Genomic DNA, 22,685 nt, shown 5'->3' on the forward strand with positions numbered 1-22,685 from the left:
AGTCACTATTATTAGCCAGGCTCCAGTAGAGTAGTACTAAAATGAGGAAGTGGAAAACATGAATGTGTTACATAAATCTTTGGACCTTTTACGGTGTGTGCAAGTCTCTGTTTGTTCAGTGATTTATGGCGATGACGGTTCATTTATGAGAAAAGGGGGTGTGAAATAAGAAAATGGAACATTACCCTGAAGGACTATTTGAAAATAAGTAATTGCAAAGGTGAAACAAAAGCTGTTTAAAAACCAGTACACTCTTTCTCATAGAAATGTTATTTGCCTATTACACCAAGAAGGCATAATACACAAAGAAGTGGCTTCCTCCTATTATGTAAATGTACTGTACAGGCATGCATTATATACACATAAGCACACACATAAACATGCATGCATTTAATTGTATCAATCTGAAGCTGTCTTTATTAGCAAAACTTTAGCAGATAAATTATCTGTCAACCAACAAATAATATTACTTAAAACATAAAACTGGAAAACATTTTAGTAGTCTATTATGGTCTACCATATTCAACTAAATTTTATGTTCAAAAGGATGACTTAAAATCCCGGTGCAGTAAAACGCTAGATTTATTTGCAGTTATATCTATGTAAATAATAGGTACATTATATATGTATATATATGTATGTATACATATTATTTTGGTGAAATTGCCCATTTTGTGTAACAGCCATTTGAAAAGACCACCAGAAATGCCAGCCTAATTTGGTGGATTGGTGTTACCAGGCAGTAAATTAGTTAATATAGCAATAAGTAAGAGAGTTTCCTTTGGTAAGAAACTATTCTTTGTTTCTTTTTGAAAAATGTTATTTAAAAGAATAGACAGCACAGTTTTTAATTCTTACCCAGAAATGATTTGATATTAAAATAAAAATAGTTGCTTTGGCCCTTCAAGCCCAGTCAGCAACCTTTTCTGCCACACCCATGAAATGAAAGCATATGGACTTTGATAAAACCTGATTTACAAAGGATAAATGCCACGAAGGCTCACATTAAAGTATGAATATTTATGACCCGAAAGTTACTGTATATTTATGTCAGATGAAAGTATATATTGCTGAATTATTCACACGTGGGCAATCTATAATTTATCTGGTTCAATTCCATGATTAAAGGATTTTTTTTTGTACACAGGGTGTTTGTATGTTCAATGTTAACCATATTCAACACATGAAATTGTAATTTGCTGTGGAAGGAATGGAGATCCTTTCAGAAGAGAAAAGTAGCTGATAAGGAAGATCCTTCTTTTCTTCTTCAAGACCCCCCACCTTTACTTGGTCGATCAGAGTTGGGATGAAAAAGTGACGCAGAGCTCCTTACTCTCTTGCTGAGCTCACTTCAAGATTATCAAATACTGTGGCTGGTGGTGATGTTTTTTTCCCACAATGGTCTGAGAGTAAAAAACATTTTGTAAAAAGCAAAATGTTGAATGTGTCGTTTTGTTTCACACTGTGTAATATGTCTGCTTAATGTGTTGTAAGACTACAGTATTTCCCTTTGGAGATCCCTCTGAAAATACATGGTAAATAACAAAACATTAAAACCTAACCTGACATCAGTTAAAAACACTAATTTGTACTACATGCTCATAACACTTGATACTGTGGTTTTCCCCAGCAGCCACTATCATTACAAAAAGGCCCACTATCAAAGTCTATTATGAACCAACAATATTATTTTTAGGACAAAACATGCATGCGACTTTCATAGACATTCTGCTTACTGTTGTGCACAAATTTGACCTGGAGATGAACACAGGGTATATGTTCTTTATGACTATAGTTCTTTTTTGTGATGGATCTTTGCATAATGCCAACAATGTGCATGTGTCTCAACTTTCTTCAATAGACAGATAAAAGAGCAAACTAAGATTGCTTATCGTAAATCATCTATGAATAATCTCCCCTTATAAATCTTTCAATGACCCACGTGGGTTTGAATGCTTGGGAAAACAAATGAGTACAAGGGAGAAGTGGGAATTGCAGAACAAGTTAAATTGTAACGCCTGGAAACACAGACACTCATTGACTTGTAAAAGCTGTTTAAATAAAATGATTAAACAACATGTTTAATTTTGCACTGCTCACAAACATAACATGCCCAGTTTAGTTTACTTGTATATCAGCAGGCTTTAAATTTCCTTCCCAATACATAAACCCACCGTCTGGATGAGAAAGAGGAGTAGTATTCTAACTGACTGATCTTACCGAGTGCATATTATGCCCCGAGAGAAGATGGCTATCTTGGCCCAGCATGTTGGACATCATGAGGGCTGCTGGCAGCTCAGAATAGGAGTATGGGTTGAGCAGTCCGTTGTGGGGAAGTGAGTGAAAGGTGTACCCCGACTCAGCATCCATGAGGTGCAGCAGAGAGGGGTCAGCGTGGTTGGGGGGTGTAATGGGGGGGATCTCATAGTCTTCATCCCCTCCTCCTCCACTGGCGCTTCCTCTGCCCTGACCAGAGTAGTTCTGAGAGGAGAGACAAGGGTATGGATGAGTTTCAAGTTCAGAATTCACATATTCTCTTTATTAGCCATTTGTGATGAATGCAGAGAAAATCGAACTAATTCCAGCCTTTAGTTAGATGGTGAGTGTGTATAGCATATTTAAAAAGTTAGTTCAAATTATAAAAACTGAATATCAGCAAATGCCATTATACATTTCAAAGAAGTACCTATAATAACCAAATGAAAATATAATCAATTGAACTAAGACTACCTTTAGCAAAACAGTAACATTCAAACACAGGGTGTCTACATGTGTTGTACACATTTTTGCATGTTCCAACTCCCCCTTTAGAAAGACGGTGGGGTTATGGGCATTCCGAAATTATTGACAGCAATATTGAAGTCATCAGGACCTTGCTCAAGGGCAGACTGAAATATCACTGTGCCAGCTCGCTAACTTTTCGTTCACTGCTGTTACTGCTGGGCTACCTGCTGCCCCAATAACCACCCTGTAATCACCAGTACTAAAGCTCTCAGCTCTTGAAATGAAACCTAAAGCAAGTTGTCATGCAGCAGTTTTGAGAGTTTGCCCTCCCATGGGTAGTCCCATCTTAAAAAGCACAAGAAGGAAGATTTTTTCAACAGTCTTGTTGCACCATTTTGCAAGTTCCCATTCTGTATTACTACGCAGGCACTGTACACAAGAAGACTCAAACATGTTGAGACCGTCTCTCTCCATTCACCATATGGCCAAACCAATCAGCATCATCTGATAATCTGTGGGTTTAGTGATGATGACTACCACAATGTCTGTTCTGCAACAGTTATAGCCTACTGTATGAAGTGAGAGGGCATAACTTAATTGAAATAACAGCAAAAAAAAAAATTCATGCTGAAATTCTCCATGACAGTTGGAGTGGAATATGCTGGAATTGACAGTATTGAGAAAATCATAAGTATAATATTAATAAGTATGGGGTTTTATATCAAACCTGTTTACACAATGTTGAATATTACCTGGACTCCAAACACGCAGCTAGCTCGCTAACTAGTAGCGGTACATAGGTAGCACACCATCTCAAAGTCAATATGCTCACTAGCTAGCAAACTTTGCTTTGCCAGACATTACATACCCCACTGGACAGTAGTGTGACTTCAATTGGCATGGCCATAATTACACCAAGAATAAAGAACAAGGCTGAATCCTTTGGAATATACCATAGAAAGTCATGGTTACGGATTGTCAAGATGAATGTGGAACTTAATAATTACGAATGCTTTTAAATTATAATTACAAGTCTTCAAATAAACGCCAATAATATTTGCCTTCATGAAAGGGATTTTCCAGAAAAGAGCCTCTGGTCTTTCAATGACACAAGATCACAGAAACAGCTTTGATCACTTTATTTGTTCCATGCACACACCAAATGCACTTACATACAAATTATTTCCTGTGACTTACAGATTCAAAGAGTTTTCAGTGACATAACTGCATCTGGTTAGAAAATGCTCTGTAGTCAGAAAAAAGTGCAATAATAACAAGAAGAACAAGTAGTCATCCATTCTGTTTTATGTTTCCACAAGATTCTTCTTTGAGATGTATTTTTTCAAATGAATTGCTGCACCTTTACCTTTACATCACTTTATACATCTTCGAGTGTTAAAGGTGATATCCCTAATTTCCTTTCACCTAGTTGCATATTCATTCCCTACACTATTCCGTGCTTTTATTCTCAACAGAAATTGAATTTTAGCAATCAGGAATTAACAAAAGGATTTCACTTGCACCTTAAGCCATTGCTTATTTGAGGAGAGATGATAGTGGAACTTTGTGAAGCGGCTGGAAGAGAGGGAGGTTGCCACTTCAATTTTCCAAAATAGGTTGCTGCACCTTCTCTTGTCCAACAGAAATTCATCAGGAAATGTGAAACACCATCACTGCACTATTAATGCAAACATTTTGACCTCTATAAGAATTGGGACAGTAAAGTCAAAATAGCTATTTTTCTGTACACTCAAGGCATATGAAAATACAATTAATTCTTCTGCTGAAGACAATAGTTTGTGACACTTTCATCCCAGCCCTCCAGAGGTTGTTGGTGATTTCCGCATACTCCAAAGGCAAAAGCAAAGTTTGGAACTGAGACCACAAATTCACAGCTCTTTTATGTGTGAATAATCAATGCAACAGGACACAACTGTTACCAATGCTTTTGCTCACATAAACTGGAATGATGGAACTCAAACAGTGCTGTTATTCCTATTTGGTAAAACAAGTGTTGAAACAGACAGAAATAAAATGTGACGTTTTGTACTTTTGCCTCATATTTATCTTTTAAACGTATTTGGATATGCCTTGTGTGTACAACACAAATAGCAATTTTGACTTTAATGTCCAATTACTTCTGGCGGGCATTCTATATTATGAACTATATTATGCTGTATATTATGGACTGTATTACAATGCAAAAATCCTACATAAATCCTACATATAAATTAACTTTGAAAGAGGTGATTCTGTCACTTTTGACCCTAACAGCATGAACAGCACCATCTACCAGATATAAATTGATAATATCAGGTTGTATGATGGGTTATAAACTCATTGAAAAATATTTTACTGAAGAACCAAAACATCAGAGTTGGGGTCAACTCCACTTAACTCATACATTTAAAATAATTAACACTTCTTGACATTATAAGACATTAGCAGTCTTGACATTATAACCTGTATCTGAAGTAGGAAAATAAATAAAGAATAAGGTGAAATACTTTATGATTCTGCAAATGCAAATTAGCTGCTACAGGAAGGAAGCCTCACTGTGATATCTTCAATGGCCATCTTGACATAATATTGTACTGAGAAATATGGTTTTGCACTCTCAAAAGCACACTGGGTATTCACCAGGGAATGAAAAGCAATTTTGTCAGAGGCAATCTGATGCTGACTCCCTTTATAATGACTGGGGAAAATTAATCATCACAAATAATATTCCAGTGTCAGCCATTCAAGAGCTTTTTAATAGAATTTTTATGATTCATGTCTCTGGGTACACATCAAGCAGTCCGTTCTGCAACATTTCAGAAATCAATTCAATATCATCTTCGTGTAGGCTGTCACCTCGCCTGCCAGAACAGCCATTTATCTTGCAAACAAATTCTTTTAGCAAACAAATGGCAAGAAATACAGAAGAAAATCAAGCATGCTCAAACTGACTGTTGATGTATGGGAACCACAATAAAACTCAAAATATAATTGTTAACAAAAAAAAACTCTAGGCTAAACGATTATATATTTTCTTTCAAGTCAAGCTGTGTTAAAAGGGTAGATTTTTTCTAAATTTGTTTCATAGCATACACATGAAGATTAGCTTGATGTGTATGGGCTAATAACACAACACTATTATTACTATTCAACGTCAGTCAAAGCTTGCACACAGTTACTATCAACCAAATATTATTTTGGCCATTGGACTTTGGCCGTTGGATTAGCCCTATCAGTTTAAAGGACAGTACAATTCTAAGAAATAGCTTATTTGCTTTCATGAATTTAGCATGGCTAGTTGTCATCTAGTTATAATCTAAGCTACAGTACCACAACATGAATTTAAGACAATTAATTCCCCAAGATGAAAGTGAACTGATGTAAGATGCATGTCCAAAGATTTGAAAGCTACATACTGTAAGGGCGATTTATCAGCCCAGCCTTCCATAATTTTAACAGTTCTGTTTGATGCCCTTGAAGATGAAATGTTGGACAAGGCCAGTACAAGTTTACTATCTTTAAATGCAGAAACATAATACATACATCTACTGTCTTTCAGGTGTGGGTATAACAGTGGGGGTTCAAACCTAAATATCAAATTTAGTAGATTCTGCCTCATTACAATAACCTTCCCCAAATCTATGCCTCGAAATAAATACTGGAAGTCTACAGGTATTTCCTTGTACTTCATTGGCTTGGTTTAAGCAGTGACATGCAGTGTGTGGACCTTACAGACAGGTGTGTGCCTTATATCAAGTCCAATCAATTGAATTTACCCCAGGTTCAATTTAATGAAGTTCTACAGACATCTCAATAATAATTGAAGGACACAGGATGCATCTGAGCACATTTGGGAATGTCATGTCAAAGTGTCTGAACACTAATGTATTATGATGTATTATGAATTGGGTGTACATTGATGGCAAATATATATTTTATCAATTAAAAAACAAAAGGCAGAGAACTTTGTATATGTATTATTGGATAACACACTGACAATAGATATAAATTGAACACATTTGATTGATTGTTTAATGCATTGCATTGCATTTGCTTAAACACAATCTACCATAACAAAAAATATCTATTAAGCCTTTCCAGAAGCCCTATGCTACACAGAGAAAATAACAGATTGGCCTCGTTGTAGGGATGTGGAGCAGCTGGTGATGCCATCTCTCTACATAAAATAAGATAAAGAGACAGGATGATAACAATTGGGTAGGGATAGACTACTCAAAAACAACGCAACAAAACACTGGATTCTAGGAGTGCCAACTTCCAAGAAGAGCCTCTCGAACAGAGAGGACAAAAATGACAGCCATGAACCAATATGGACAAGTGGATGAAGGGTGAAAGGAGCATTAGAAAGACAGAGCGTTAAGGACCTTGACCTAGCCAACAAGCCTTGAATTGACCACAAACTTGGTTGAGGTGATACATTAGCAGAACCAGTAGACTAAAACAATAGATGGCAATGAATGGCCATTGATTGAAAAGGGGCTGAAGATGGATTTCAGAGCTGGCTGACAGACAGCTAGTTCTATACAGGTGCTTAGTACTGGGATAAGTACAAAAGGGAAATGCATGGGGGGTCACAAGGTGTTGTCTGTCAGAAAAAGACAGGTGGGTATGGGGGAAGGGAGACAACCTCAATCCTTCTACCCCCACTGGTAATTCCCTCAAATGTCACATCAAAATATATCTGATTTAAAAGTCCCCCTCCCATCCTTAATTTCCAGCTGTGTGTGGCCTATTTCAGCTTACAGTAGATTGAAGTCTGATAAAAAAAAACGATGAGGTCTGAATATGAGGAATACTTAGGACAGAACAAGAAAGTGACTAAAAACACCTTGCCAGCTAAAAGAGGTTAAAGTTTAAAGAAATACATCTCTGACATATTCCTGAAATGGGTTGACAGTCCAGAAAAACATTAACCTTGACAGTTGTCTAAAACAAAGGTATTCACGTTCCTACTATTGCGCTGCCACATCTCCTTATTTCATTCATTGATTCTGGGTTGGGTGAAATCACATAAATAAATAAAATATGTTAGCCTGCAGTCACTCATCCCTGCAAAGGAATGTGGAAACCCCAGTAATCGCATATGGCACCATAACCTACCCATAATCCCCCTTTATTTTTATTTTCATGATGTCATTCTCTTTAAGCCATGGCAAACGGAGGGGGAGGAGGGAGAGAAAAACAAATGATGCGGATCCCTCATTGTTCGCTCTCCATGCCCTCATTCCAGTCATGGTAATAAGAGAACATTGTGATTTACTGTCACTGAACCGCGAGGAGTGCATCAGAGAGAATCCACTGCGCCAAGGCCATTAAAATAGATTTAACTTCCCACAGTATTAGACCAGATGTCTACACTTCTATTATATTTCAATCAGGCATGACCTTGGTCTCCATATGATGAGGGTGGGGGGGGGGGGGGGGGGGGTGCAATAGAAATATCAAACTACTTAGTCCTCTGTAAATCCCTCTGCAGCGGTGCTGCATATAGAACAGAGCCCAAAATAGATCCATGGTTTCAAGTTCTCTTAAAAGAGTGTATGAATCATTCAGTTTACTCTCCCTACTAACTTCTGCTTTGGGATGGTTTTAAGGTTTTAGCATGATGTACATTTAGATAAGGAGGACCAACCTGGGAACAGTCAAAGGGGGGCCATTACCGGATATTCTTTGGTAGGGGCTGTTTACTTTTTCCATCCCTATTCCCTCCCGGTTTCATTTTTTTCTTTCTTTCCCTTTTTAATTGGGGGGGCGTTAACTTTTCTAAAAATTTTAATTTAAACGCAAATTTCTGTATGATTCTGTCTGTAAATATATTTTTTTGTGTTCAATAAATTAAAGAAAAACACTTAATAAAACAAGCCGAAAGTTCAGGAGTAAACACTTGTTTAACCCTTCATGGACTATCGGGACATGGATGTCCCGAATCCACGAAATATGAAATATCTTTAAAAAAATCACATCAGTTGCATGGACTCACTGAATAACAGTGGTTAACTTAGTTTTTGAATGGCTACACATATAGATACTAATAATAAAGCAGACACTGAATACTTCTCTGAGCATGGTAAAGCTATTAATTACGGTTTGCAGTGTATCAATACATCCAACTCAGTTGTTTCAGAGGAAGGACACCCCTCAGGAATTGTACCATGTTTCTGAGTGGCCTACTTCTAGTTGTCCCTTTAATTGACTTGAAGACCTATGACAAGACACTAAATTAAAATCTAAAAATGATCAACAAACTATTCGACATAAAAAAAGAATGAAAGGACAAATCCAAAACTCATAGAGATATACCCAAAACACAGCTGTTTTGACAACTGGGGGTTGATTACTTACAGGTGCATCAAAAAAAAAATATATATCATTTGTTTCCATAAATTCAAATCAAAAAGTGACACTTTCAAAAATTCTAGATTCATTACACATAAAGTGAAACATTGAAACAAAAAAGGCCTGAAATCTTTATGATTACGGCTTACAGCTCACGGGAATCTAAAATCCAGTATTACCAAAAAACACAGCTGTTTTTACACCCAACAACTGAGTTGGGTTTATTGATACAATCTGCAAACCGTAATTAATAGCATTACCATGCTCAGATGCACCTGTAAGTACTCAACCCCCTCCTCTTAATTAGCTGATTAGAGGTCAACATTTCCGTATTATACCTTTTTTTATTCAAATATTTTGAGATACTGGATTTTTGATTTCCATGCGCTGTAAAATGTAATAATCTAGAGTGACACAACAAAAGGCTTGAAATGTTCCATTTTATGTGTAAAGAATGTGTGTAATGAATTAACACACTTCAAAAATAAGTTCACTTTTACTGTTAATTGGATATATACAGCTCTGGAAAAAATTAAGAGACCACTACACCTTTTCCTTTCTTTTCCAGAAAAGTTGAAAAGGAAGGTTTTGAGTGAGGAACAGAGGCATTCAATTTGCAGTGGTCTCTTAATTTTTCTGGAGCTGTATTTTGCGTAGACTCATGGGAAAAAAAGACACCGAAATACCTTTCAATTTTATTTTGTAATGTAATGAAATGTGTAACAGGTCAAAGGGATTAAATTCATTGAGCCAGAGGGCTGTAACGCGTTTATGAAGGCACTGTACCATAATCATGAATTTTTGTTTGAATATTTGGGTTTAATAGCAGGAACCAGATTACAGAGATTTAACAGATATCCCAACCAAACCCATCCTCTTTCCCAGAGATAAATACTGTTGAGAAACCAGCAAATTATAATATATTAGAACAGTGTGACATGAAATGAAACAATTCAATTATATGCAATGTCTAAATCTGTCGTCTTCTCTACGCCCTTCTCTGCAGTGTTATCTGCATGATCAATCATCAGCATTCGTTTTTGTGTGTGTGTGTGTATTATTGTACCCTACTGTATTTACTTACACAAAGTCGCCATGAATTCCAAATACTGTGTGCTGGGTTGTCTTACCATGCCATTTCCTCCCACCTTTGGTTCTGCCTATGCTCATTATCGCCTATGCTCTGGCCACTGATTGCTAGCCACAGGTCTCAATTGTTAATTACCACAGGCACTGGTTTCAATAAGCAAGGCAAAAAATAACATATGTTTGACTATGTAAAAGCAGTATACAGCTGTAGTCAAAAGTTTGCATACCCTTGGAGAATTGGTAATATATGTACCATTTGTAAAGAAAATTTGTGAGCAGGCAAAACATCTCGTTTATATCTTTTGGGATTCACATTCCACTTTAGGTCATAACAGAATGGCACAATCATAAAACAAAACATGGCAACAAAGAACAAAATGAACTGACCTGTGTTCAAAAGTCTGCATACCCTTAGTTCTTAATACTGTGCATAAATGACAGCGTGCAGTTTTTTGTAATAGTTGTCTATGAAGCCCTGAATTCTTGCAAGTGGTATAGCTGCCCATTCGTCTCTGCAAAATGCCTCCATGTCATACAAAGTCTTTGGTCGTCTTGCATTACTCGCACGTTTGAGATTCCCCCCCCTGATATTAAGGTCATGAGACTGTGATGGCCACTCCAGAACCTTCACCTTTTTCTGCTGTAACCACTGGAGTGTCAACTTGGCCTTGTGCTTAGTGTCATTGTTGTGCTGGAAAGTCCAAGAGCGTCCCATGCGCAGCTTTCGTGCAGAAGAATGCATATTGTCTGCCAGTATTTTCTGATAACATGCTGCATTCATCTTGCCATCAATTTTCACAAAATTCCCCATGACTTTAAAGCTCACACATACCCTAAACACCACAATGCTTCACAGTGGGTATGGTATTCTGTTCACTAAAGGCCTTGTTGACTCCTCTCCAAACATAGCACTTATGGTTATGACCATAAAGCTCTATTTTGGTCTCGCCAATAAAATTACAGTGTGCCAGAAGCTGTTAGGTGTGTCAAGGTGTTGTCGGGCATATTGTAACCAGGCTTTTTTGTGGCACTGGCACAGTAAAGGCTTTTTTCTGGCAACTCGACCATGCAGCACATTTCTGTTCCAGTATCATCGTATTGTGCTTCTTGAAACAACCACACCGTCTTTTTCCAGAGCAGCCTGTATTTTTCCTGAGGTTACTTGTGGGTATCCCGAACAGTTCATCTGGCAGTTTTGGGTGAAATCTTTCTTGGTCTACCTGACCTTGGCTTGGTATCAAGAGATCCCTGAATTTTCCACTTCTTAATAAGTGATTGAACAGTACTGACTGGCTTTGGATATCTTTTTTTAACCTTTTCCATCTTTATAAAGTTACATTACCTTGTTACACAGGTCTTTTCTGCTCCACATGGCTCAGTATCTCGCCTGCTCAGTGCCGCCACGTGATAGCTAACAAACTCATTGACTATTTATACACAAACACTAATTGCCATTTTCCCCTATGCGTGTCACCTTGTGTGCCAGTAACAAGGCCAAGAGTATGTAAACCTTTGATCAGGGCCATTTGGGTGATTTCTGTTATCATTATGATTTAAAAAGGAGCCAAACAACAATGTGATAATAAATGGCTTCATATGATCACTATCCTTAAATAAAAGACAGTTTTCTTGCATGATCAGTCATATTTTACCAACAGTTACTGGTTGTTAAGCAACAAGCAAGGCACAAATTAATAGAATGAACTTAGTAATTTGGTGTATTGGTCCTGATAAGAATGTATGGTCCAAGTGTGAATAATTGAGTGGTTTTTAACCAGGATAATATATAATAACATTGCAAACTATGACAATCTGGCTACCGTCATTGTTGTGGAAATTTCTCCATCATCCATTGTACACGAGCCTACTATGTTTTATATGTATACGTACGGTTCAATATCACCATGTTACATCACTTCCAAAAATGAATTCTGGAAATCGTAATGACAAGCCATTGTGTTGCCTCATGTAAAGTTAGTTAGCTATTTCAAAGACCTAAAAATCTCTCATGCTACAAGTCAAGTACCACAAAACAAAGAGTCCCCAAGGGTGAAAGGCCCTTTTATTTAAATAGTGTAGTGACTTTCGGAGAACATGGAGGTGATTGCATTGCAACAAATACATCAACAACTGGTAGTTACATTTCTAGTTTACAGTGGATTATGTATTTACATTATAAATCTTCTGTTAATGGGACTACCAGCGTGCTGGTATATTCTGGGTAAAAAAAGAGGAGATTCTCTGAGATAGTATTGTATTCATCATCTTGTCCAGTATTGAACAACATGAAACATAAAGGGACATTTCTGCTACACCTGCAACACATTCATAGGGATTTGTGGGGACCATGAGCTACTAGAATTTTATTTCAATCATGGATTGCCCAAAAAACGACCAAACTTCCTGAGGAGACTCAAAAGTTTGGCGTGTCTGTAAAAACTCACACCAACTTCTACAGGTGTACCATTGAAAGCATCCTCTCAGGCTACATTACCGCCTGGTACTACAGCTGCTCTGCTGCAGACTGCAAGTCCCTCCAGAGAGTGGTAATGTCTGCGGAGCGCATCATCGGCTGCCATCTCCCCTCCGTGCAAGGCATCTACCATACACAATGCCTGAGGAAAGCACAAAACACCATCACAGATCATAGCCACCCAGGCTATGGTCTGTTCACACTGCTGCCGTCTGGTAGAAGCTACCGGAGCATCGGAGCACGCACTTCCAGACTCACTTTCCCTCAGGACATAAGGCTCCTCAATCAGTAACACTGATCCATGATCAAAATGATCACACACAAACATTCCAGATGCTCTGATGCCCTTTCAGGTACTGTTATGGACATTAGAATATTTAAAATCAATGCTAGTTTACATTTTCTTTTTCAGTGTATGTTTCATTTCTACAATATTCAATACTACTACCAATATTGCTGCTAATCTACAATACTCTTTTTAAACAACTGCTATGTACAGTGTTATGTATATGATTGCATTATCCTCTTGATATATTTTAAGCTGTGTGTACATTTTCTTCCTCTTAATTCTCACTATGTAGTTCCAGTGTGCTATGCCACCACTCATAAGCTTATTGCACTCATACGTATCTTATATTTCAATAACTCAACATCAGTTGCTGCTAGGTCACACTGTTATGTATATTACTGCCATACTTGCCATATCTAAATGTTCAGTATTACTATCCAGCTTGCTGCCCTATCAAAATACTACCTAGATTGCTGCTAGTTTACATTACTCTTTTTTTAAATTGCTGCAAGTTTACAGTCTTATGTATATTGTCGCTTTATTTTATTATTATTTTCTGTCTAGATATATTTTTGCTTTTATACACTTCTTCTTAACTCTAACTACGTAGTTTGTCAGGTGCCATGTCATAAGAATTTAATTGTACAAGATGACGCGGTGTTGTTCGGTACATTTGACAAATAAACCTTGAAACTATTGACAGGCTAACTGTACAAATAACAAATACAACGTGCAACATAAAATTGTATAAACAGTTTTTGGGGGAAAGTCTCATCTCAGAGCTGCAACCCTGGGAGACAGATTAAATAATGGTGGGTAGCCAGCTCTGTGGAGAGTAATTGGCATCAAAAGCACAGCTGGGAAAAGGGAGTCCGATTACAGGGCTTAATTCAGAGGTGGCCAAGAGGAAAAAAAAGTTGCTGAAAAACAGTATGTTTGAGAAACGTAGGTGTGTTAATATGTAACTTGATTTATGCTAATTGGTTAAGGTGATTAGTACCAGAGAGATTGTTTAGTGAGTGTAGTACAATTGCCCATGTGCTATTCTCATATTAGCCTATCCAATTAGGTGAATAACATACCTCAATGTGTAAGGGGAACTTGGAGACCTAACCCAACCAATTACAGTCCAAAACTCTCTTCATATTAGCTATTCAGATGACCTCTAAATTATTGTTGTACGAAACATCAGCAAATGAACCATCTCTAACAATTCACAGAATCAAAGAGAATTACAGATTTTCTATCTTTTTCTTAGAAATAATAACTTAGCTGACCCAATTTTCCTGAGAGATTTTTAGTATTGGCTCCTTTGTAGGAATTGGACCTCAGAGATGCAAGCACCATGCTCTTACAAAGTGAGCCACACAGAACTATGTGTTCTGACTATAGCCCAACTCACCAGTATAGTATGGGACCAATCAGAGGGAACCCATCAGATTCTGGGGCGAATCAGATCAGATTATTTTTGCAACGTATAAAGTACCCAGATCCAGGTTGCTTGAAAAAGTAACTTATTCTGAGCATGGCGTTCGGGGTAGCTACATAAATAGAAGAATAGTACTACATCTCCGGAAAAAATTAAGAGACCACTGCACCTTTTTCTTTCCTTCAACTTTTTTGGAAAGGAAAGAAAAAGGTGCAGTGGTCTCTTAATTTTTCCCGGAGCTGTATGTTGATGATTTGCATAATACTATCAAATGAGAAAGTTAAACACGTACTGTGAAAACTGTTTGAGTTAACAAGCCATTCCAGAAGACCTTTTTGATTCATCAACTTGATTTTCCACTCTTTCTGGAACAGATGAACATTGTATTTATTGAGTGAGACAGAATGACTGACACAGGCATCACAAACAGATCCTTTCAGCAAGGCTCCTCAATGTTGTTTAAATGTTGTCTTAATGTCTGCTGAATATGCGTTATTCATTGGATTTAAAAACAATTATTTATACCGTACATCTTCATCAGCTAGAACTAGATTAGTCAATTTTAATCTCAACCCTGGAAAAGAAGCACTGCCTGCCGATATATTGGTTAGATCGTATTGTATTTCAGCTATATCAGTCACGCTTTCCATTTACATTAGTGATCTATTTTGGCAACTTTTCATCCTACTCAAATGCAAACTGAAGAGAGTAGACCTATGTACTGTGCACATCTATTGAAGGAGGACAGCGATTTATGTGTTTGTGTGTCTATGCGTGTCCATTTCCAGCACATGTATATGTATGTGTGTGCGACAGTTGTGCTGAAAGTACATTAAGTAGCTGTGCCCTCTGTTCCCCATAGCTCAGCTGCAGTGGTTTGCGTTGCCAGTGTGTTCTGAGGCGTCTCTCCGCTAACAGGGCTATGGGTCAGTCAGTGTGTCGGAGCAGCACAGAAAACAGCTTGACAGAGAGGTCAGGCAACACATACCCGGATCAATCATTCCTATATTATACCACATGACAGGATGCAGAACTGAAGCCGCCATACTGCCCCCTTGGCTCTCCTCCCCCAGGTCTACCAGGCCAGACCATTGACCTGCAGGAAGTCGGCGAGAGACGGCTGCTCAGAGGCGTGTCTCTTTATCACTGCACTGATGCACCTGAACAAAATGCACCCCTTCGATTGTCCCAATGACAACAGACGACTGCATGGGTCAACCTGTGGTGTAGACGTCCCGTACCATAATAGCCAACCCAAAAGAAATGCATAATAATTTCTGCATAACATTAACAATGGATATAAGTTAAAGCAACAATTCCTGAAATCATAAATAAGAAAACACACATAAACCATTTAAAAAATGAAATGCAAAAGATTCAGTACAATAATGCCCAGTTTATCTGATTTGTCTTCAAATATGATTACATACAGAAAATGCTAATCTATTGTGCAAAATCAGATATTCTAAGCATATTAAGCATGAACTAATTTTCCACAAACACACATACTCAGTATCTGAAAAGAGTGGTATGCTGTGGAGAGAAAATTTTAATGTGACACTCATAAAAATGTTAAATATGAATAAAAGCCAGTGACATTTTCTGAGGCAAAAAGTAGACAGTATACTCGTAATGACATTGGTAATAGGCAGAGTCCCAACAAGGCTGCCAGCTAATTATAAATCCATTAACTAGATACTAAAAACTGACAACACCTAAGTTTAGAATGATTCCGTACAAGATTGCATGAAAACATTTAATTAACACAATACAAGTGAGTCCACTCATGTTGTCTGAGGAAAGCATGCAAAGTGCAATTAGAAAGTAAGTATTTATTTGGATATTTAATCTTCATTTTGAAAACTATTAAGTAAACTAAATTACCATATGCACTAAAATCCATGCTTCGAATACTACTTTTAACAGTAATCAACATGCAATTTTCATGAGCGAGAAAAGTAAGTACACCACAAGATTCAACAACTGATGGTGCCCCCTTTGACAGAAATAACTTCATGTAGGTGTTTCTTGTAACTGTCTATCAGTCTCTTGCAGCCCACTCTTCCTTTCAGAACTGCGTAGTCTGTGATGTTTGAGGGCATGCACGCCCGCTTCACGTCCCCCCTCTGCATTTCTATAGGAGTAAGAGCTGGGCTTTGACTCTGCCATTCTATAGCTTTCTTCTTTTTTAGCTCTTCTGTTGTGGATTAATGTCACCATTTGCCTTACATTTGGTATGGGATTCTGCTGTATATCAGCAACGTTTTATTTTCACCAAACATGAGAAGATGGCTTTGTGGCTAAAATATACACATCATTTAGCAGACACTAATCCAGAGTATTTTACAGGACCAATAAGGATTGAGTGCCTTGATGATGGGCCCACCAACATATTTAGTTGACTTTGTTGGCTCTGAGAGTTGAACCTGCAACCATATAGTTACTAGCCCAGAGCTCCTGAGCACTTGGCTATCCACGGCTCCCTCCATCATTGACACATGCTGTAAGTCCAGAGCACATTATTCCACTAGTCTAATTCTTTACCATTGTGTTTGTCTGGCAAACTTTGTATCAGGAACGTACACTCACCTAAAGGATTATTAGGAACACCATACTAATACTGTGTTTGACCCCCTTTCGCCTTCAGAACTGCCTTAATTCTACGTGGCATTGATTCAACAAGGTGCTGAAAGCATTCCTTAGAAATGTTGGCCCATATTGATAGGATAGCATCTTGGAGTTGATGGAGATTTGTGGGATGCACATCCAGGGCACGAAGCTCCCGTTCCACCACATCCCAAAGATGCTCTATTGGGTTGAGATCTGCTGACTGTGGGGGGCATTTCAGTACAGTGAACTCATTGTCATGTTCAAGAAACCAATTTGAAATGATTCGAGCTTTGTGACATGGTGCATTATCCTGCTGGAAGTAGCCATCAGACGATGGGTACATGGTGGTCATAAAGGGATGGAAATGGTCAGAAACAATGCTCAGGTAGGCCGTGGCATTAAAACGATGCCCAATTGGCACTAAGGGGCCTAAAGTGTAAACATCCCCCACACCATTACACCACCACCACCAACCTGCACAGTGGTAACAAGGCATGATGGATCCATGTTCTCATTCTGTTTACGCCAAATTCAGACTCTACCATCTGATTGTCTCAACAGAAATCGAGACTCATCAGACCAGGCAACATTCTTCCAGTCTTCAACTGTCCAATTTTGGTGAGCTTGTGCAAATTGTAGCCTCTTTTTCCTATTTGTAGTGGAGATGAGTGGTACCCGGTGAGGTCTTCTGCTGTTGTAGCCCATCCGCCTCAAGGTTGTGCGTGTTGTGGCGTCACAAATGCTTTGCTGCATACCTTGGTTGTAACAAGTGGTTATTTCAGTCAAAGTTGCTCTTCTATCAGCTTGAATCAGTCGGCCCATTCTCCTCTGACCTCTAGCATCAACAAGGCATTTTCGCCCACAGGACTGCCGCATACTGGATGGTTTTCCCTTTTCACACCATTCTTTGTAAACCCTAGAAATGGTTGTGCGTGAAAATCCCAGTAACTGAGCAGATTGTGAAATGCTCAGACCGGCCCGTCTGGCACCAACAACCATGCCACGCTCAAAATTGCTTAAATCACCTTTCTTTCCCATTCTGACATTCAGTTTGGAGTTCAGGAGATTGTCTTGACCAGGACCACACACCTAAATGCATTGAAGCAACTGCCATGTGATTGGTTGATTATATAATTGCATTAATGAGAAATTGAACAGGTGTTCCTAATAATCCTTTAGGTGAGTGTATATTGCATTATGAAAGCGGAGGCTTCTTCCTTCGTAACACAGCCTCCCGACGTCTGAGGGTGACTGACTCGCTCACTCATTGACCCTTTCTCTGTGTCACTGACCATTTCTTTGTGTCTGCAACCCTTTCTCTGTTTCTTCCTCCATCTTTAGGACTCCCCCTCAGTCTGTGTGTATAAGGGCATGCTCAAATTAATGAGGAGTTTGAATCTACAGTATTTTTGTGAAACATCAAGGCTTACTGCTGTATTAACAAATTCTGGACATCCTCACACACTGCTGTGGCAGTGTTTACAAGTGTCAGAGTAGGGGAGCTGATTTAACATCAGCATTACCTCCCAGATTATAATGAATAAGGAAGGGATTTGTGATCCTAGATCAAACACAGTGAATATAGGCCCTAAGCTCCCATCAGGGTAGACACAAATCTAACCACACCTTCTAGTATGGTAAAACCTCAAAATCAAGTCGTCCCCTGGAGTAAGTCTGGAGATGACCTATGATGTCAGTGAAACTTGTTAAAACACACACACCTATAATTACCAAGACTTCTTCCATGCAGAGATTTGGGCTCGAGGCATGAGAGTTTAAGCAGAAAAATATATACAGAACAAAATGCTTGACAATAAACTTGGACTCAGTAGACCAGTTTGATTTCTCTAACCCAGAAGGGCATCAACCCCACACCTCTTCTCTGTTTGCAGCAACCTTTTAGTCGCCTATAAAATCTATGTTGTGGAAAATACTAGATGTCACAGAATGTCGAATTCATGTCATAAGCATTTAGAGTTTTAGAGCTGTAATAGGAAATCAAGCTTAATGTACTGAACATATTAGGAAAAGGAATTCACTTACCCAAGTAAATCATAAGATGTGAACAGAATACATCAGTGATTCCTTTTTTTGTGCAACTTAAAACAAATCTTTGTGTATGCGTGCGTGTGCACACTGCGTAGGGATATCAATACTTTGTGTACCATCGATGACGCTGTTGAAAACCCAAAACCTTTTCAATTAACTCCAAATGATACCCAATCTGTCTGGTAAAATTATATCATGATTATTTGCCACAATCCATTGACCGCTTGTTTCGCAAACTCTACAAATACATGAACAATAAAAAAACACTACAAAAAGTGTTGCTGGTGCACAATTGAATTAAATGCCCAGTGCAATCAAAAATGTGATATCTCTGTTTTATGTGTGTGGGTGTAATATGTCCACACTATCAGGGCAAAATTATACTCTGAGTAAGGGGGATTATTTGTGTAAGGGGGTTGCCTAGATACTCTTTTCAGCCAGTCAATGCTTTATTTTTTAAGATTTCATGTGCCTGAGGAGACACAGGTGAATAAATGATATTAAATGTTTTTGAACTTCAACAAGCATCCAATGGGAAAGAAAATGTCAATCAAATCCAATTGGATTGTTACTGAGGTCAGTCAAGCTGTGTGTGTGTGTAGTACATTCAGAAAGTATTAAGATCCCTTCACTCTGTTAAGTTACATTCTTATTATAACATTTATTAAATCCCTTTGTTTATGCATCACAACACCCAAAACAAAAATGACGAAGAAAAAACATTGGGGTACACTGGTCACAATGGCCGATTTTGGGAATACTTAACAGCCAATAAAATAGGCCCTGGAAGTGCCGCCTGGAAATTCAAGACCAACTACTCACCTGGCCTGGTGTTCGAAAGTCTTGGTTATTGTCATTCATGTACATGTTGTCCGCATCAAACTGTGAATAGAAAAACAAACATTCTGTAAGTAAAGATTTCCGTGAATAAGCATAAAGAGAGCGAGAGAGTAGGGATGGCTCGACCAGTGGCCTGAAACATGAGACTAAGTGATTTTGTCATGTTTGCTAGACCTTGTTACGATGGTGTTGGTAATTACTGTTCATCAGCAGAGGAGTAATTCGGCTAGTTGAGCTTAGTAACGAGCAACTGGCCTTTCCCTGTAGGGCCAAGCATGTGTGTAAATGCATGTGTGCAGGTGAAGGAAAGATATGCCATTTCTCTTGGGGTAGCCAACAAGGTTCTAGCCAGGCATGGAGAAAAACAATACTTGCCACCAGAGCCAAAACACTGTTTCAGGTATCAACACTTGGTTAGCTTGAATAACTAGCCACTAGTGAAAAACACCTGGTAATGATGCCTTCCCTCAGAGAGCATCAATCATATAAAGAGTGCTGCTTTTGGATCAGTTTTGTTGTTTTGAACATAATGAATAAGATAACATTAACAGATGGCAAAATTAACACTATCAGCGTCATGAATACGGTGTGAAACAACAAAATATTTCATGACTGGTTTCACTTAAATAAAAAATCCCCCAGTTTAGGAAGATTGGAAGTATTATGCGCAATTGTTATACAGTGGATATAAAATGTCTACACACCCCTGTAAAAATGCCAGGTTCTTGTGATGTAAAAGAATGAGACAAAGACAAATCATGTCAGAACTTTTTCCACCTTTAATGTGACCTTTAACGTGAACAATTCAATTGAAAAACACACTGAAATCTTTGAGGGGAAAAAATAAAAAATAAAAACTCACAATAACCTGGTTGCATAAGTGTGCACACCCTTAAGCTAATACTTTGTTGAAGCACCTTTTGATTTTATTCCAGCCCTCTTTTTGGGTAGGTGCCTATTAGCATGGCACATCTTGACGTGGTAATATTTGCCCACTCTTCTTTGCAAAAACACTCCAAATCTGTCAGATTGCGAGGACTTCTCCTGTGCACAGCACTCTTCACATATCACCACATATGTTCAATTGGATTCAGGCCTGGTCTCTGGCTGGGCCATTCCAAAACATTAATCTTCTTCTGGTGAAGCCATGCTTTTGTGGATTTCGATGTGTGCTTTGGGTCATTGTCGTGCTGAAAGGTAAACTTCATCTTCAGCTTTCTAACGGATGCCTGAAGGTTTAGTGCCAAAATTGGCTGGTATTTGGAACCGGTTCCAGAAAAACAGCCCCAAAGCATGATGCTGCCACCATATGCTTTCCTGTGGGTATGGTGTTCTTTGCGTGATGTGCAGTGTTGTTTTTGTGCCAAACATACCTTTAGGAATTATGGCCAAAAAGTTCAACCTTGGTTTCATCAGACCATAACACATTTTCCCACATGCTTTTGGGGGACTTGATTTTTGTTTTAGCAAACTTCAGCCAGGCTTGGATGTTATTCTTTGTAAGAAAAGGCTTCCATCTTGCCACCCTATCCCATAGCCCATTCATATGAACAATATGGGAGATTGTTATCACATGTAGCACACAGCCAGTACATGTCTTCACTGTGTTCCATGGTATATCTAATGCTTTGGAAATTATTTTGTACCCTTCTCCTGACTGATGTCTTTCAACAATGAGATCCCTCTGATGCTTTGGAAGCTCTCTGCGGACCATAGCTTTTGCTCTGAGATGCAACTAAGAAAACGTCAGGAAAATACTACTAGAACAGCTGAACTTTATTTGTGATTAATCAGAGTCACTTTAAATGATGACAATTGTGTAATGACTTCTATTTGAGTTTGAATGTGATTGGTTGAATGCGATTGGTTAATTCTGAACACAGCCACATCCCCAGTTATAAGAGGGTGTGCACACTTATGCAATCAGGTTATTGTAAGGTTTTTATTTTTCATTTTTCCCCCTGAAGGATTTCAGTTTGTTTTTCAATTGAATTGTTCACATTATAGGTCACATTAAAAGTAGACTTTTTATATCCACTGTAGTACTCTAACCACTCCATTTCATGAATGAGGATTGTTCACAAAGCCCAATGCCGTTATCTACAAGACAAAAACATTGTAACAATTGTGATGGTGAAAGAAAATGTTATGGCCCAACAGAAAGAAATATATTGCCAATACACCACGCAATCTTGGACACTCCATAGCACCCCGTAAGCTCGGGATAACCATTGACCGTGCACTTAACTTCATTGAGTTATACAGACATACATAGGCACACATCAATGCCAGCACTCAAACCGCTGTGCAAGTATCGAAAGCCAGAAAGAAGAGCCAATGTTTTCTTGTTTGTTGACAAAAGTAATTCTTTGCATAGCACAGGACACATCACCCGGCTCTGAGTGTGTAGGAAAGGAAAGAGACAGCAATGATAACATGATCAAACTCGATGGCATTCCATTTCAAATTCCTAAGGCATAAACGGTTGCAATGATTGATGGTTGGTTAGGCTGTCAAAGCTACATCTTCAAGACCTTTCCAAGACAAACCATGTAAGTATACAGTGAACTCCAAAAGGGCTTCGACAGTTACACATTTGGATACTTATTGTCTCTGTATTGGATTTGAAATATTACAAAAGATACAGTCTTTGAATCCTTTTAAATCCGAAGTGCTGAACTACAGAGCTAAAAAGATTTCACCGTGCCATAGTTCTGAACTTCATCGCCTGTGCTGCCACCCTTATAGTTCTAAGCTTTCCCTTAAAATTAGGTATTTAAATGAATACCTAATACCTAACCTTATTCCTAAACCTTTTTGAGTAA

General features: G+C 38.4%; 1 protein-coding gene across 1 annotated transcript in view; it reads right to left on the reverse strand.

Annotated features, from left to right (window-relative positions):
* Window positions 1-22,685, reverse strand: part of LOC105013801 (TOX high mobility group box family member 2) — a 107,575-nt gene that overhangs the window by 28,957 nt on the left and 55,933 nt on the right. The window contains exons 2-3 of the mRNA XM_010875586.3: window positions 19,843-19,902; window positions 2,221-2,481 (exon numbers count right to left, since the gene is read on the reverse strand). Of these exons, the coding sequence (XP_010873888.1) occupies window positions 2,221-2,481; window positions 19,843-19,902 (321 nt within the window). The remainder of the gene's footprint in view (window positions 1-2,220; window positions 2,482-19,842; window positions 19,903-22,685) is intronic.

This window comes from Esox lucius, chromosome 12 (assembly GCF_011004845.1).
Source record: "Esox lucius isolate fEsoLuc1 chromosome 12, fEsoLuc1.pri, whole genome shotgun sequence".
NCBI classification, from domain to species: Eukaryota; Metazoa; Chordata; class Actinopteri; order Esociformes; family Esocidae; genus Esox; species Esox lucius.